Genomic DNA, 18,832 nt, shown 5'->3' with positions numbered 1-18,832 from the left:
AGGTCACTGTCTAAAACTTTTCAGCCTTAATGCAAAATGGGGCTGGGAATTGTATAGACCTCTCAGGCTGTATGACTCACAATGAACGTATGCAGTGAATGCTACATGTATCACAATTGTATTGAAGCACCTCAGATCTATGTAGATAACTTAAATACCACTGCACTGTCTGATTGTCTGTTATGACCATGTTGAAATGTCTGTAATGTTCATTGATTGTATTGAAGCCCCTCATGATTTATGTGGAAAACTTGAATCTGATTGCATTTTTATGATGGCCATTTTGAAAGGTTTTGCAATGTTCTTTCAGATATTTTATGAATAAAGTATATTTTTCCAAAAAAAAAGTCTCCCTCCTTTCTTTCTAAGCAGACTCCTGCTCACTCCAGCAGCAAGAAGAGGGCAACCCCAGAAAGGCCCCCTTTGTGTTGCCCTTCCTCCTGACTACCATTCCCCAGCCTTCCCTTCCTGTTGCCACCATCTCGTGTTCCACCCTTCCCCCTGACTACCATTCCACAGCCTTCCATCCCCGTTGACCCCTTGTGTTTGTCAGCCTGACCCCTTGCCTCAGAGCCCACTCCCAGTTGAAGCGCTAGTCTCTGAAAGCAGAGGCCTGCATGAGTACCATAGCACAGTGGTGTTCCTCAGGACAATGAAAGCAAAGAGAAGGAACAGCCCAACTCTACCACCCCACAGAGTGGCGTTGATTGCAACAAGACTAGCTCAGCGCTATGGCAGGTATGCTCCACTGACTCCAAAATTACCAGTGAACTGAGGTCCAGCTTGTGCACGCCACCCCTTTTCAAATGGATTTGACTCCGATGTAATTTCCCACTGGCATGACAGAAGACTGGAAGGCCTCGCAAGATTCCAGAGAGTAGCTGTTTTAATGAGCATTTATGACATGCTAATGAATGCAAACGGCGCTCGCGCCAGTAGTTGGTGGGATAACCGTCCCAACAGGAAAACACCTTCGGGAGAATTGTGACCTGTTTTATGACGGTGCGTTTCTGATTTTTTGCCTCCTGCTGGATTCTCCACTCCCGCCCGCTACAAAACCAGCCACAGGAGGGATTCCGCCCTAGGAGTGTCATTTTGCTTTCAAAATGGCACCTGCGGCTTGTGTGCACACTTCTGTTGTGAACCACACAGACTCCATTTTGGTGAGGGCAGTTGCATGCACACATGTAGCATCCGCTGAAAGTGTGGGGCAGAACATCACTACTTTTGGGTTAGTTGCTCATTGATTTTTATTGGCTGTTTCTGCAATTGTAGAAGTGTTTGAAGGTTTTGGCTGTTCTTTAAAGTTGCTGAAGTCTACAGGGAGTGATATAGCAAGTAGTGACTTTTTCCTGAATTCAATGATTCTACACAAACCACTTGCTGCTAGAAATGGGTGCAATAGTAATCATTCCCCTTGAACTTCAGCATGCCACATGAATTGAGCAGAGACAACACAGAGCAGAAAAAACTACTGGAAGTGGGAAGCAGAGGAGGAGGGGGGTAGAAGGACTTTCAGCAGGAGGCAGTGCCCATTCAGGGTTGTCAGGGAGCAATTTTTTGACCTGAACCTCCAAGAGAAACAATGTGTGAGATGTCTGTGCTTCCCTAAGGAGGTCCTCATGAAATTTGCCACCTGCCGCAGACTTTGTAACTCTCTGCTTCAGAAGGCAGTGCAGGCAGGGCCGCTGAATATTTTTAAGGCAGAGGTAGATTGATTCCCTTGTCTAACAAGAATCTAAGGTTGTCAGGAGTAGATGGGAATATGGAACTCAAAACACAAACAGATCAGCCATGGTCTTGTTGGATGGCAGGGCAGGCTCGAGAGACCAAATGGCCTACTTCTGCTCCTATTTCATATGTTTGTACAACTGCAACCTTAAAGCAGGGGGAGGACAGCAATGCCAGTGGCTGTGAAGGTGGCCCTGGCCATGAACTTTTGATGTGTCTGGCTCCTTCCAGGCTGGTGGTGGTGATATTTGCAACATCTCCCAGTTTGCTATCCAATGTTGCATAGGGAGGTCACTGAGGTTCTGTATTCCGATACAGCAGAACATATTTCACTCTGTCTTGTCGGAGAGAAACAGGAGGGAGCAGGTAGCTTTGCGAGGATTGGAGGCTTCACCATGGTGCAAGATGCCATTAACCACGTGCAAATTGCTTTGTAGGTGCTGCTTGTCAGTTCTGAGATATACCACAACAAAAAGAGATTCCACTCCCTCAATGTCCAACTGGTGTAGGATCATACACAACGCATCATGCTGGTCAATGCCTGGTTTGCTGACAGCAGCCACGATGCCTTCATTCTGCAGCAGTTTGCTGTGCCATCAGTATTTGAACCACCACGATAAACCAGAGGGTGGCTACTGGGCAACCAGGGCTATCTTTTGACAGCATGATTCTGGTGTGCAGCCCATGCATGTGTGCGCAGCATGCATATAACGAAAGCATTCCAAACCAAATTAATAAATCAATTGGGGTGATTAACAGCTTAAACAGCCAGCTTTTGCTGCCTGGCCTGCCCTGGAGGAGCCCCACAGTACTCGGCAGAGCAGGTGTCAAGATTCGTGGTGGTCTGCTGCATGCTCTACAACCTCGCTGTCATGAGAGCTCAACCCCTGATCAGCTAATGAGGAGGAAGAAGATGAAGAGATGAAGCAATCAAGCTGAGCTCTGCATGATCGATTCATCTGACAGCGATACCAGTAAACGCAATCACAATTCCACATTCACCAACAGTCCCCACCTTACCTTCCATCTGCTGTCAACCATCACAGTGCCCACTTGGCCAAACAACACAAACATTCCAAACCAAATTAATAAATCAAACTTCCATTTGGTGTACTATCTTAAACTAACCATCCTTGTGCATTCCTTTTGTGCTGGCCTTCCATGTGCCATTGCCTGTCTTAATGCTTCCATGCAGTGCTATCCTGGTGACTGCAGCAGTGGGAGGCTGCTGATTTTCAGTGGAGGATGATCTCAAGTAGCTCTGGGGCTAGAAGGCCTAGCTATGGACTGCACTCTTTTGGTATAGATGGAAACAGTTTTGGCTGGTTGACTGACAGGCAATGGCAAAGGCACTGGTGGAGCATCAAATGTCATTCTTACAGATGACAGTAGGTTAGTGCCCCATAAAGCCACTGCCACTCTCCTGGGGCGAGGCTTCAGCAGCCCTAGTAATTTTTTAAGAGGACACATTGCTGGACTGCTGTGAAGTTCTGCAAGCCCCTTTGTGCATCGGTATCTACAGCTGTGATAGTGGAACTGAGCTGCATTACAGAAGTCGGAGTTTTCATTGCAGCACCCAGACATTGCGTGACTTCTGCTTATGCTGCAATGGAAGCTGAGACATTGACTGTCAGATGCTGCAATGTGGTTGGGTCCACAAACATGCTGATGGAGTTGGCCACCATTTGCATGCTGGAAAGGGCAGGCTCCAAGTTCTGCCCAATGGTCTGTGCCAAGTTGGTTTCAGACTCCTCCATGCTCCTTGACATTGCATGCAAGCTTTCTGGAGGGCCTGCCAATGCACAAGCATTTCACAATACATGCCCTTCAGCCTTCTTCTGTAGGTCACCTCATTGAAGTGCTCGTCTGTTCTCTGCAGCAGAGTCCGTGTGTGACCTGACTCTCCTACACTACCCATGTCCCTTGCACTGGCTGCAGGCTATGCGTGTTAGGTTGTATCACACAAAATCCTGCCTCTAACCTATCCTTTTAAGTATGTGCAGTGTCAGTATCTGAGCTGGTGACTATGGGTGAGAGTGGGTGATGGTGTCTCTTCATCACTGTCTTCCTGCTCTTCCACCTCTTGCTCTTTTAGCACTACCTGGCTAGGTTTCAGTTCTTGGGTATCTGAAAGGAGAATTGCATAAGGGTAGGATAATGGTGAGGGGAGGGTGGGAGTGAAGCATCTGCAGCTTGTAAAACAGAATATATTGCTGGATGGGCGGAAGTGGGATGTGAGAAAGTGGTTTAGGTATGAGGATACCATCATCTTCACTGGTTTCAGTGCCACAAAAAGTGATGGCCTTAGCAACGGCCACTCCAAAGTAAGTGACCACTCTCTCCTCCACTGGGGTGAGAACATGCAGGCGTGGCTGTTCCCAGCTGTTAGCTCCTGCTGCCTCTGGCTTTGTGCCAACTTGTCCAGCAAGAAAAGAAAATGCACCAATGAGTGGCTGTTATGATTGAATAGGTAGCAGCGCGTGCAAGCTGAGAGATGTGAGTGTCTTGTTAAGTACGTGAAGCTGATGTGAAACTATGATTGTTAGGAATGAGCTGTGATTGATGACGATCAGTTATAAGTGAGTTAAGGGAGTGTGGTACATTGGTCAATGTGTAAGGCTAGTGGTGCAGTTGGTGGGATACGACATTTGAAGATATATTCACTGACCTTGACCACTCATGTGAGGTCGTTGAACTTTTTGTGGCACTGCATCCAGGTCCTTGGGATTGGATTGCTGGCAATGATCACCACAGGTACCTCATCTTCGCAAAGCCTGTCTGGAGGGCCACCTTGCCCCTGTGGATACATCACATCTCTATGTAGACCGTAAGACCATACTATGTAGGAGCAGAAATAGGCCATTTGTCCCATTGAGTCTGCTCGCCATTCAATGAGAACATGGCTGATCTGATAATCCTCAACTCCGCTTTCCTGCCTTGTCCCCATAACTCTTGATTCTCTTACTGATTAAGAATCAAGAGGTAGTGAATCTTCTCTGGACTGCCTCCAATGCCAATATATCTTTCCTTAGATAAGGGAATCAAAATTGTTCACAGTATCCTAGGTGTGGTCTTGTATAGTCTTAGCAAGAATTCCTGATTTTTATACTCCATTCCCTTTTAAATAAAGGTCAACATTCCACTTGCCTTCCCTATTACCTGTTGAACTTGTATGTTAGCTTTTTGGGATTCATGCACAAGGACTCCCAAATCCCTCTGTGCTGCAGCCTTCTGCAGTCTTTCTCCATTTAAATAATATTCAGCTCCTCTATTCTTCCTGCCAAAGTGCATAACCTCACATTTCCCACATTATATTCCATCCGCCAAGATTTTGCCCACTCACTTAACCTGTCTATATCACTCTGTAGACTCATGTCATCCTCACCACTTGCCTTCCCACCTATTTTTGTGTCATCCGCAAACTTGGTGATGGTACATTCATTTCCCTCATTAAATCATTAATATACATTGTAAATAATTGAGGCTGCAGCAATGATCCCTGTGGCACTCCACTATTTACAGGTGCCAACTCAAAAATGCCCCCCTTATCCCAACTCTCTGTCTTCTATTAGTTAGCTAATCCTCTATCCATGCTAATATACTACCCGCAACACCGTGGGCTCTTATCCTATTAAGTAGCCTTATGTGCAGTACCTTATTGAACACCTTTTGGAAATCCAAATATATTACATCTACTGGTTCCCCTTTATCTATCCTGCTCGTTATCTCCTCAAAGAATTCCAATAAATTTGTTAGGCATGATTTCCCCTTTGTGAAGCCATGCTGTCTCGGCTTGATTAGATTATGTATTTCTAAATGCTCTGCTATTACATCCTTTATAATGGATTCCAACATTTTCCCAATGACAGATGTTAAGCTCAGTGGCCTATAGTTACCTGTTTTTTGACTCCCTTTTTGAATAAGGGTATTATATTACCCGTTCTCCAATACTCTGGGACTTTTCCAGAATCTAAGGATTCTTGGAAGGTTACTACCAGTGCATCCACTATCTTTGTAGCTACATCCTTTAATATCCTAGGATGCAACCCATCAGGTCCAGGGGACTTTTTGGCCTTTAGCCCCATTAGTTTCCCTAGTTCTTTTTCTCCAGTGATAGTTAATGTATTTATTTCCTCCCTCCTTTTTGCCCCTTGATTATTTAGTGTTTTTGGAATGTTATTGGTATCTTCTACTGTGAAGACTGAAGCAAAGTATTTATTCAACTCCTCTGCCATTTTCTGGTTCCCCATTATTATTTCCCCAGCCTCATTCTCTAAGGGGCCTATGTTCACTTTGGCCTCTCTCTTCCTTTTTATATATTTAAAGCAGCTCTTACTGTCCATTTTTATATTGCTTACTAGTTTACCCTCAAAGTTTATTTTCTCCCTCTTTATTATTTTTGGTCATCTTTTATTGGTTTTTAAAACCTTCCTAATCCTCTGTCTTACCACTAATCTTTGCTACATTGTATATTTCTTCCTTCAATTTGATACTGTCCTTAACTTCCTTGGTTAACCAGGGTTGGGTTACCCCTTCCTTGAATCCTTCTTCCTCACTGGAATATATCTATGTTGAGAGTCATGAACTACTTTCTTAAACATCTGCCATTGTTCATCTACCGTCTTTTCTGTTAAACTGCTGTCCCAGTCCACTCCAGCCAACTCTGCCCTCATTCCATTGTAATTATCTTTATTTAAGTTTAGCATAGTTGTTTCTGACCCAAGTTTCTCACTCTCAAACGGAATGCTAAATTCTACCATATTATGATCACTGTTTCCTAGGGGATCCTTTATTCAGAGATCATTTATTAAACCTGCCTCATTACACATTACCAGATCCAAAATAACCTGATCCCTGGTTGGATTCACAACATATTATTCTAAGAAACTGTTCCCAATACAGTATGAATTCTTGCTCGTGTCTACCTCTGTCAATTTGATTTTCCCAATCTAATGAAGATTAAAGTCATGCATGAGTAATGTACTGCCTTTTTTACATGTCCTCATTATCTCTAATTTATTCTCTGTCCTACAGTACAGTCTGTCAGGGGGCCTATAGACTACTCCCACCAGTGTCTTCTTCTCCTTGTTATTTTTTACCTCCACCTATATGGATTCTACATCATCTGATCCAAGATCCTTTGTTGCTATCGTACTTACTCCATCTCATAATAACAAAGCTACCCCACCACCCTTTCCCTCCTGCCTGTCCTTTCGAAAAGTCACATGCCCCTGAATATTTAGTTCCCAGCTTTGATCTCCTTGTAATCACATCTCCGTAATGGCTATAAGATCATACCCATCAACCTCTATTTGTGCCATTAATTCATTTATTTTGTTGCGAATACTACATGCGTTTAAGAGCCATTAATTTTGCCTTTTTACAATTTTTTCCCCCTTTGACCCTATTTGCTGCTTTTTTTTTAAATGTTTGTACACTCTGTCCCTTCCTGTCACATTCTGGGTATCATTACCTAAGTAGCTGCCCAGCAAGGCTGCTATATCCATTTGCTTTGTAAGACTACATATCCCCTCCCCGGAACACTCCCCCCCTTTCTTTAGTTTAAAGCCCTCTCTACAGCCCTGGTTATTCGGTTCATCAGGACACTGGCTCCAGCACGGTTCAAGTGAAGCCCATCCCACCAGAACAGCTCCCTTCTACCCCAGTACTGATGCCAGTGCCCCATGAACTGAAACACATTCCTCCCACACCAATCTCTGAACCACACATTTAGCTCCTTGAGTTTATTTACCCAGAGTGTGACAGGAAGGGACAGAGTGTACAAACATTTAAAAAAAAAGCAGCAAATAGGGTCAAAGGGTGTTTCAGTTCATGGGGCACTGGCACCAGTACTGGGGTAGAAGGGAGCTGTTCTGGTGGGATGGGCTTCACTTGAACCGTGCTGGGGCCAGTGTCCTGAAGAACCGAATAACCAGGGCTGTAGAGAGGGCTTTAAACTAAAGAGAGGGGGGGGAGTGTTCCGGAGAGGGGATATGTATGCTTACAAAGCAAATGGATATAGCAGCCTTGCTGGGCAGCTACTTAAGTAATGATACCCAGAGTGTGACAGGAAGGGACAGAGTGTACAAACATTAAAAAAAAGCAGCAAATAGGGTCAAAGGGGGAAAAAATTGTAAAAAGGCAAAATTAATGGCTCTCAATTTGCCTATGGCTTAGGTAGTAATCCCGAGATCATTGCCTTGGAGGTTCTGCTTTTTAATTTAGCACCTAACTGTTCAAATTCTTTCAGCAGAATCTCCTTTCTAGTCTTATCAATGTCATTGGTACCAACATGGACGACGACAATTGGATCCCTCCCGTCCACTCCAAGTTCCTCTCTAGCCGTGAGGAGATGTCCTTAACCCTTCAACCGGGCAGGCAACACAGCCTACAGAACTCATGCTCACAGCTGCAAAGAACAGTATCTATCACCTTAATTATACTATCCCATACCACTACTACGCTCCCATTTCCTCCCCGCATTTAGATGGCTCCCTGTACCACAGTTCCTTGATCAGTTCGTTCATCCTCCCTGCAGTCCCTGCTCTCATCCACACAGCTTGCAAGAACCTTGTAACTGTTGGACAGTTGCAGTGGCCGAGGTTGCTCGAACACTACTCCCTGGGTCCCCACACCTGCTTCACCTGCAGTCACACCCTCCAGTCCCTGATCACAGACCAAATTTGAATTAACTAATCTGAGAGGTGTGACCACCTCCTGCAGCAAAGTGTCCAGGTAGCTTTCCCCCTCCCTGATGTGGCACAATGTCTGCAGCTCAGGCTCCAGCTCCTTAACTTGGATCCGAAGTTCTGCGAGCTGCAAACACTTACTACAGATGTGTTCGCTCTGGATCACCTTGGTGTCCAACAACATCCCACATGCTGCAGCAGCAACACATCACTCATCCTGCCATTACTATCGTAATTTATTAAATTAATTACTCTGGTATCCCTACTCTTTACACTTTATTATAATTATTTTTTATATACACCAGTATCAAGCTTATACTTAATAAGCTATCTTTAAGAAAAAGAGAAAAACGCAAACTAAAGACCTTACTTTTACTTTTAAAGATTAGAAATACTCACCAATCCTACTTGCCAATCAACTGCTCTCCGCACTATTTTCCCTCTTGTGCATTTTAATGGTCTCACACTCTTCTCTCACTCTGACTGTTAAAGGCCCCGCTCCTCTTGCACTTGCTCCCTGTAAATGACCACACTGCTTCTCTCACACTTTCTCCCTGTAAATGACCACGCTGTTTTCTCACACTCTTGCTGTAAATGACATTGTTTCCCTCACACCTTCACTGTAAATGACCACGCAGTGTCTCTCACACTCTCGCTGTAAATGGTCCCGCTCCTCTCACAAACTCGCGCTGTGAATGACCATACTGTTTCTCTCACATTCTCTCACTGTATGTCTCTCCACTTCCTCCACCAAGGCATTTGGTGCAGAGTGACAAAACCTTGGAGCACCCTATATCGCCTGTTGCATCATTATTTGATTCTTTTCCACATATATGCTCCAGGCAGAATGCACTTCCTCATAAAGATGTCCAGGCTGGCTGTGAGCGATACCAGTCTTGCACAAAGTTTGGTCCGCTGTGGAGACATGCAGCCGCTCTCCGCTACATTTAGTGTTGGCTGCATGCAGCAATCGTGCAAACTAGAAAGCAGCGCAAAGTTGGCATGCCGCCTACACTGCAAGCAACAAGAGTGGGCTAATTGTGATCACAATTCCTATGCCCATTTTCGGAGGAGGTCCAATTTAATGTGCAACATCTCAGCGAATTAAATAATCAATTAAACCTACAGTTAGAGAATTAAAAAACAGCGCACCAAATTTATCTTCTTATAATGCTATTAAAAAAGTGCAGAACACAGCTTTAATGCATTTCTAAAGGAAACCTGGGTTTTTTGACAAAAGGGAAATAAATAAACACAAACATTTCAGAGTTGATCAATTTTCAGGCATATCTAACATTTACCATGAAGAAAAAAATGAGAATATCGATTGAAAATAAATTAATTAATAGAGCACTAAAGCTATATATGTATGGTGATGTAGGTAAAATACTGTCCTTGCTTTTAAGTCTCATACAACACAGCTGTGATAAAAAAAAGCAAAATATTTAAATATTCACTTTTATCTTAAAACCATTCTGTAAGATCTGAACTATCTACATTATTTTCAAATTCTGTTCCCAAATGGTAGAGATATAAATTTATTCAGACACAAGTACTTATTTAAAATTGGTTTGTAATGATTACCTACTTATTCTGACTGTCTCAAAAACCTTGGGCAGAATTTTACGGCCCCTCCCACCGGCGAAGTTATTGGACTTCTGAACGGCTCGCTGCAGTTTCCAGCCCGCCCCCGCTACGACGGGGCTATAAAATTCTGCCCCTTGACCTTTCACTCTGAACTTGAATGTGTTTTCACATGCATCTGGCTAAACACCGGTTTGTAAACTCAGGATTTAGCATTATGATTAGAGCAAGATGCACTATAACAAATATTTATAATTACATCAAAATAGTCAACCATTCTCAGAAAAAAAAAACAATATTTAGTACATATTTCAATCAGCTTGCATGACACTGGAGCAATCTGTGGTAAAAATATAATAGAACTATTCTTTATTCATAAAATGCTTAACTATTTAAAATGGATATTACACTGGTAGCAGCAAATGGCAACAATGAAGTAGATACAAAGAAAACACTGATCTTGCAAGGCTTTTTGTGGAAATTAAATAGGCTATACAGGTGGGTAGGTTGTCTGAGTGTTGACTCAGCAGGAGACACCAGCTTTTGCAACCCCAGGAAATCTTTTTTTTGCAAAAAGACTTTCAGAAGAATGCACAAACTCTCCAGGCCAGGGACTGTTAGTTTTATTGATCCTGTAGATGATGGAAACTCACATTGTGGCTGGCCCCTTCTATTAAGACCATGTCTGTCCAGCAATTAGAGAAAATAATCATTACTCGAGAACCATCAATTATTTGATGGTTCAACTTATTTTTGGTGCAGCACTGGATTAAATATGATGGTGCTACAGTTGCAGTCCAAAAGTTATGTTTAGAGTGATATAACAATGCTGGGGGGGTGGATGTGGAGTGGGTGGAAGATAAAGTGAATCTTCAAAAAAAAACACATGACTTACTTACAAATATGGCATCAGAAAATATACGCCATGGGCTGCATTTTATGGGGCACCATGGACTCACACCCCCAGATAAAAAGGCTGGAAGCAGGATTTCCGCCCCTCACGGACAGGGATCAGATGGCCAGCAGAAGCAGTGGCTACTATTGGGACAACAGGCAGTCTCTGATGGAGGTCAACACTGGAGCCATACATTAAAGTAAGTGGGGAGGGAGTGATATGGATTTTGCTGGGGTGAGGCTGGCAGGCCCAGCGATAGGGGCGAGGGAGTGAGGGGAATGGGGGGCTGTATTTGAGAGAATGGATGGGAGGGTAACTGGGGAAGTGTGATCTTGGGAGGGGTGAAGAGATATGCCCCCACCCTGCCATGCGAAACACAAGTGAAACTAAAGTTTCCCGGCTTCCAACATGGCGTGGTCCTTCCCCTGCCAAAAGTGAAATAGTGGATGAGGCCCTTGACCACTTAAGGATCTCAACAGGCCCAAGGCTGTGCAGGTCACCCGATGCCTCCATCACCCCCTGTAAAATTTAATACAGGGTGGGGGTGGGCGAGCAGGTGGTGAGAAGGGCATGTGCTGGATTTTATGAGGCTCCCACCTTCAAACCCACCAGTAGGGGAGCATAAAATGGTCATAAGGGATAGACGGCCATAATATAAAAGTGCATGCGCTGTTAAAAAAATATTTTGCTGAGGATTTTTAAAAAAATCAATAAATTATCAAATATTTTGTGTCTGTCTTCACATTGAAGGCAATAAACTCAAATCAGAAATATTGGGGAACCAAGAGTCTAATGAGTGTGGGGAACATAAGGTAATTAATATTAGTAAAGGAAAAGTACTGGAGAAATTAATGGGACTGAAAGCTGATAAATCCCTTGGATCTGATGGTCTACAATCTAGTGTTCGAAAGCAGGTGGCCACAGAGATAGTGGATACACTGGCTATGATCTTCCAAAATTTCCTACATTCAGGTGTGGTCTCAGTGGATTGTAAGGCAGCAAATTAGGCTGAAAATACTGGAAGCCATTATTAATTAAGTCATAACAACGTGCTTAGAAAATCATAATATGATTAAAGAAGGAAATATATTGTCTTTCATGGCCCCAAGTCATCCCAAGCACTTTACAGCCAATGAAGTACTTTTGAAGTGGAGTCACTAGTGCAATGTAGGAAACACAGCAGCCAATTTATATACAGCAAAATCTATAAACAGCATTGTGATAATGACCAGATAATCTGTTCTTGTGATGTTGATTTCAGTGTAAGTATTGGTCAGGACACTGGGGATAACTCCCAGGCTCTCCTCCGAAATTGTGCCATGGAATCTTTTATGCCACCTGTCAAGAGCGACAGTTTAAATATCTCACCTGAAAGATGCAAGTTCGACAATGCAGCACCACCTCAGTACTGCATTGGAGTGTCAACCTTGAGTTTATATACAGCCATGGATTTTTGGAAAGGGAAATCATGTTTCACAAATCTAAGGGCAGAATTTTCCCAGATTTGCACTAAGTGCAATAGTGGGTAGGCAAAATGGCATCCTACCTGCCAACAGCGATGGTGGGTTTTTGCACGTTTCGTCCCAAACCCACCTCATTATTTATGTACTCCCAGGAAACACACCGTTTCCATGATGGGAGGGCTCTCATTCGCCCTCTCACCATCACCCCGCTGCTGAATCACGCCGGCCGCCATATTTAAAAGGCAGCCGCCAGCACAGCGCTCATTACTACCAGCTCACCGCCGCTGTCTGGGAGACATGGCCAGCAATGGAAAAAAGAGTGCAGCACCTCCCTTCAACGGCAGGTCTCTCGAGCAACTGCTGGATGCCAGGGATGTCCTGTGTCCCCACTCTGGCCGCAGGTTGGGCGGCAATGTGACCAATCCAGCTTGGGAGGCAGTGGTAGCGGTGGTCAGTGCAAACACCCTTCAGAAGAGGACAGCCACCCAGTGCCACAAGAAGATGAATGATCTCCTCCCTTCCGCCAGGGTAAGTCACTCTTTTCATCACTCTCAACTCACACACTCACAAACCCATCACACGTCCAAGGGCTCTCATTCACTGCCAGTTTAAGGGACATCACCATTCTAGGAAGAAGAGAAACACAATATTTTTTAAATGGTGAGAAGCTATTTAATTTTGGTGTTCAGAATATTTGTGAGTTCTTGCACATAACATAGAAAGTTAACATGCAAGTACAGTGAGCAATTAAGAAATCAAATGGTTATGTTGGCCTCTATCGCAAGTGGATTGGAGCACAACAGAAAGGAAGTCTTGTTGCAATTGTGTACAGCTTTGATGAGACTACACCTGGAGTAGTGTGTACAGTTTTGGTCTCTGTACCAAAAGCAGAATATACTTACCTTAGAGGGAATGCAACGAATGGTCGTTAGATTGATTCCTGGGATGAGAGGGCTGTCCTATGGGAAGAGATTGAGTAGAATGGGCCTGTACTTTCTAGAGTTTGGAAGAATGAGAGTTGATCTCATTGAAACATACGATTCTGAGAGGGTTTGACAAGGTAGCTGCTGAAAGGCTCTTTTCATGCTTGCAGAGACTCGAACTAAAGGGCATAGTCTCAGGATAAGGGGTCAGCCATTTAAGACTGCGATGAGAAGAAATTTCTTCACTCGCAGAGTTGTGAATATTTGGCATTCTCAACCCCATAGGGCTATGAATGCTCAGTCGGAAAACACATTTAAGGCTAAAATATATAAACTTTTGGATTCCAAGGGAATCAACTATATGGGGATACAGCAGAAAAGTGGAATTGAGGTTGAAGATCAGCATGACCTTACTGAACGTTGAAGCAGGCTTGGGTTGGGGGTGGGGCTGCATGGTCTACTGCTGTTCCAATTTCTTATGTTAAGGTCCTGAATATCTTCACAAGCACAAATCTATATCAAGGTATGAAAAAGTCAAAATTCTGAGAAAACAGTGCATTATAGTTGCATTCTGTGATTTAAAAATAAAATAATGAACAGTGGTTCACAGGTTCATGGTCACACTGGCAGCTTCAGGAGTGTTAAAAACAGACCACTGAAAAAGCTACATGCAGCATATTTCAATATTGACTGAACTTCAAAACAATTTGTTGGATATCTGGCTATCAGGCCATTAGTGGGAGCAATAATAAGGTGCCATGTAAATGCAAATTAATTCTTTCTTTATTTCATCCAGACTAACCCATGCTCAGGTTTCAATCAAATATTTCCTAAGTCCTTTCTTAGATTTCTGGGTTATCCACTAATTGTAGTATTAACACAATTATACATTCCATATATAGAAAATGCAAAAGAAGCTGATGCAATCCACAAGTTATCCCAGAAAGCAATAATCAACGAAAGCAAATAATTTCAGATGATAACCATGTTATTAACATAATGGGTAGTCAAAAAGGTATTGAACATGATTGATAGCTTTACCATCCAGCATTTTAAAAAAGCACCAACATGAAGAATGATTACTGTACTTACTCCCTAAATAGAAGAAAATAAATTCAAAGAGAAAAAACCATATAAGTTGAGGATTGATTTTTTGCAAGAATTTGTTATATTTCAGGAATTTCAAATCTGGATCCTTACCCTCCGTTTAGCCACATAAAAAATGTGAATGTAGCAGGACATCATTAGAAAGATGAGGACAAACAATGGGATGTACCATCTGCAAAAAATAAAATAAATAAATGTGAGAGTTTAAAAATCTCTTTCAAGATATAGAGCACAATTTCTCTAGCCACACAGGCATTCAATTTCTCTTAAAACAAACAGATCTTTGCAATAGCAAATAATCGCTGCACTGCTTGGAATAATCCATTTATGTACTATCGTATCATGAGAATAAAAATTCAGAGATGACAAATGGAAGGAGGTTTACTAATTGTGAATACAGTAAAATTCGGAGACATTTTAATCAATGTTTGAAGCTACGCCTGTCATTAACACAAGATGAAGAAATACATATTTTTCAAATCACGTCAAAGACAGAAAAGTGAGGGAATTGAACAACAAAGAAGAATAAGCTCAGCTGGTGTAGTAGCGTAATGCTACAATTGGCTTCAATGTCCCTCGATTACAGAAGAGAAAAATTCAATCAGGGTTCCCACTATCCAGTGTGTCAGTGTGGGACAATAGCAGAGGGCAAGATTCGTCTCAGCTTCAATGCAACAACATGGCCAAAATACAACTACTTTAACGTGGACCTGTTAACTGACCAATGTAATTATAGCTTGTGACTTCAGAAGTCATAAAGAGGTAGCTTACAAAACTGCACAGACAAGGACTTGGAAAGCTATCATTAAATGCTTTTACTGAAGATATTGGAAAGGGTTAAGTACAGCCCTGCATGTAAGTCCTTTGAGAATTCCCCACCTTTGCCAAATTGTTCACCATGTGTGGAACACATAGAAATTTGTAAGGATTGTGATTTAATGGTGGACCAATTCAGTGATGTTTAAAAAAGGCTTGTACTTGTAATAACTCATTTGTACATAACTCCTTATAATAATAACTCACATGTACATAGCTCAGTAATGTGAAAACGTGCTTTAGAGAGGTGAAGAACAATAAATCAACCAACAAGGAACGTAGAAACAGACTGCAAGCCTGGGTGGGAGAGTTAAGAGTGGTGACTTTGAAAAGATGTTTTTTGAGAACACATTTAAAGGTGATGAGTGAAGTGGAGAAGTATGGGCGGGGTAGGATTTAAGAAAGGATTACTGATAGGGCCAAGGCAACTTAAGGCTCTGCCACCAATGGCAAGGTGAGAGGGATGCTAAAAGGCCATAATTAGAAGATTGAAGGGTATGGAAGGAAAGTAAGGCTGGAGAGGACTATAGAGGCAGGGTGGGGCAAGACCATGCAGAAATTCAAGAACAAGAATGAGAATGCTAACTCCAGTGCATTGGGGGCAAGAATAGGAGTAATGGATGAATAAGAGCTAGCATGGCACTAGATATGAGCAGTTCAGATTTGAACAATTTGGCCTTTCTGTGGGATGGCAGATGGGAGGCAAACAAAGAGAATACTAGTGAAATTAACTTTAGACTTGATGTAAGGATAACTAAAGATTTCAGGAGGGTTGAGGTAGAAACAGGGGCAAGGTATATTGCACAGGTGATGTAAGCAGTTGTGATGAAAGATAAAATGTGCAGTTTGAAGCTCAGCATTGGATTGAAAAGGTTGCCAAGGTTTTGCATGAATTAGTCCAGCCCAAGCAAGTGACAAGAGAATCAGTCAGTGGGAAGTGAGCAGTGTTAGTTCTTATAAACATTGGCTTTGGTCTGATGTTCTGCTGCAGAAGCTCTGATTCATTCACAATTTGATATCTGACAAGAAGTCTGACAACACAGAGGTTATTGTTGGGGTTAAGGAGTTGGAAGAGAGGTATGATGCAATTGAGGGATAACATGTAGATGAGGAAGAAGAAGCAAAGAAAGACCCTTGAGAACTGGAGGTGGTTGTATGGGTCAGGCACAGGAGCCATTGTTAGAGATGCACTGGTTGTGTTTAGATAGGTAGGAGTGGTTTCCCATAGAATGGCACAATAAACATGAAGCAATTGAGGATAATGGTGATGTTGTCTATACCAAAAGCTGCAGAGAGGTTGAAAAGGAGCATTAAGCGTAATGCAGTGTGGTCACAGTCACATAGGTGCAATTTATGATTAAGGAGACCTCATTGCTGTGAGAAATGTAGAAGTTGATCAAAAGGATTTGAACTAAGAATTTGGAAGAGATGTACATGATGCTTGGAGGAGACAACACATTTGAGTGCTTTCAAAGGTAGTTACAAATATAGAGAACCAATGGATCCAGATGGGCACTTTGAGGAGGTTCATAGCAGCAGTTTTGAAATCAAGGACATGGTACTTCTACACTCTTACATATTTGCAGAGTTCTCATTAAAAAATAATTCTCTCAGACAGCCAAACAACAACTTTGGGAGAAAGTCAAAAGCTGGTTATCAGCATATGATCTTTCAGTGAGAAGCTTGCCACAAACACTGTTGAAGGGTCATTCAGACTCGAAACGTTAACTGTGTTCCTCTTCGCAGATGCTGCCAGACTTGCTGAGTTTTTCCAGGTATTTTTGTTTTTGTTCTGGATTTCCAGCATCCACAGTTTTTTGCTTTATACTCTATGTGAACTGACTTCTACAATAACAATCAGCCAGTCTGTCACCCCTGATATTAGGAGGACACCAAGAAGAAGCTCAAAATAGGGCATGAGGAAAAAGCACTATGCTGATAATAAGTAGTACAATGGTTGATAGTATAATGACTGAATTCTCTGTAGTAATAAATGATGCAGTATTTTTAGACATTAAAGTCATTACAAACAATGGATGTTTGGATAGCAATTTCTATGTGGAATGATATAGCAGTAGATTATATATATGATCATCTTGTAGGCTTAGTGATGTAGTCAATTTCATAGGGAGGGTCGTTTGCAGAACCATGTAATGCTTGATGCGGAAATGGTGTCCCTGGTCAGCTATTTCAGAAGCTCCTGGCAGGTGGAGATAGTATTCATCACCCTGGAAATTATGAAAAATTTATACACAGCCTGGTTTCTCCTTTGGCATTGCTTCTTGGGGCTTCTGAATGTATAGTCCATTTACAAACTGGTTTAAGTCACTTTTGTTGGATTTTTGCACTGGAAGTCAGCTTTATGACATTGATACGCCATTGTTATGCTGCAAGCTTTTAGTAAATTCCAGGCCATTGTGTTTTTAACAGCACATACTGGTGTAATACCTTTGGAATCTTGAAAACACTCATTGTCTTCAACATCTAATACATTGATATACTTCCTGCACAGCTTGAGCCTTGCTCAAAATCATTCTGAAAGGAAGCCTACAGGATAGAGAATATACACTGATTATAGGTCAGGATTAAAGAGATGTTGCCATTTAGAGGAAATTATTTCACTAAATTCCAAATATCAAAGTATACATAAATAAACAGTGAAGTACAAGTGTGTAATTTTAAGAATGGAAAAACACTTACTAATATTTGTTGTCAATAGGAATCCGAGTACATTAAGTGTTGAGGTAAACTGATTTTATTAGGATTTTTCTCTTCTACGTTTTAGACTAAAAGAGAATGTTGGTGACCTGAAGTGTACTGTGAGCTCAGAGTTAAATCAGCCATACTCACATGCCAAATCTCCAGGCAACATGATCATCTGTAATCCAGCTGCAAAAGAAGACACATTCTTTAAATAGGAAAAAGGAAATAAAGAGCAGCTGAAACCATTACAATCAATATGAAGTGCATAAAACAATAAAAGTTCAATTTACAGTGGACGGATGTATGTTAAATTACCAAAAGCAGTAGCTATGATAACAAATGCAAACAAGGAAAAAGAGGATTCTGAGAGCTTGTTTGGTGGCAATTAATTGATAAACTCATCTGGTTGCTTTGCAAAAGCAGTAATAAGCATGTTAATTAAAAAATGCCCATATATACATATCATTGAGTTGCATCACTGAAATCTATTTACAAATGTCAGATCGCTAGTGATAGTATTGCAAAATTAGTGATTTTGCCAGTAACATGCTGATTAAAGAGTATCACTCTTCTATGTGACTGCTTTAATCATTCAGTGAGATCATAAGACAATATAGAACGTTGTTCCATTCCTGATTGATATCTCCTCTTTGTTGTGAATCAGTAGGAAACCATTTGGCCACATGTGGCTTTGTCTTATCCAATCATGCTTCAGAGTCTAGCCCAAGGCTGAAACAAAATATTTGTCTTCAATCCCTGGCGGATTTAGAATGCTAAACAAATGGTACAAACTGCTTATATTATCCATGTTAATTGCCGATGAATACATATCTCAACTCGGCATACTGTTTTGAATTAAATAACTTATGCTAAAAGCTCCTGCTCAAAATAGGAATTGTGATTTTGACAGATTATCTGAAA

At 42.0% G+C, this 18,832-nt stretch overlaps 1 protein-coding gene across 4 annotated transcripts in view; it reads right to left on the bottom strand.

Moving 5' to 3' along the window:
• Window positions 1–18,832, bottom strand: part of si:dkey-100n23.5 (cyclic AMP receptor-like protein A) — a 247,467-nt gene that overhangs the window by 64,105 nt on the left and 164,530 nt on the right. For all 4 annotated transcript variants that reach the window (XM_041210606.1, XM_041210608.1, XM_041210607.1 and 1 more), the window contains 2 exons: window positions 18,059–18,097; window positions 14,486–14,564 (listed from right to left, as the gene is read on the bottom strand). In XM_041210606.1, coding sequence (XP_041066540.1) covers window positions 14,486–14,564; window positions 18,059–18,097 — 118 coding nt within the window. The remainder of the gene's footprint in view (window positions 1–14,485; window positions 14,565–18,058; window positions 18,098–18,832) is intronic.

The sequence above is a fragment of the Carcharodon carcharias genome, chromosome 18, assembly GCF_017639515.1.
Source record: "Carcharodon carcharias isolate sCarCar2 chromosome 18, sCarCar2.pri, whole genome shotgun sequence".
NCBI classification, from domain to species: Eukaryota; Metazoa; Chordata; class Chondrichthyes; order Lamniformes; family Lamnidae; genus Carcharodon; species Carcharodon carcharias.
This window is presented reverse-complemented; position numbering and strand designations above follow the sequence as displayed.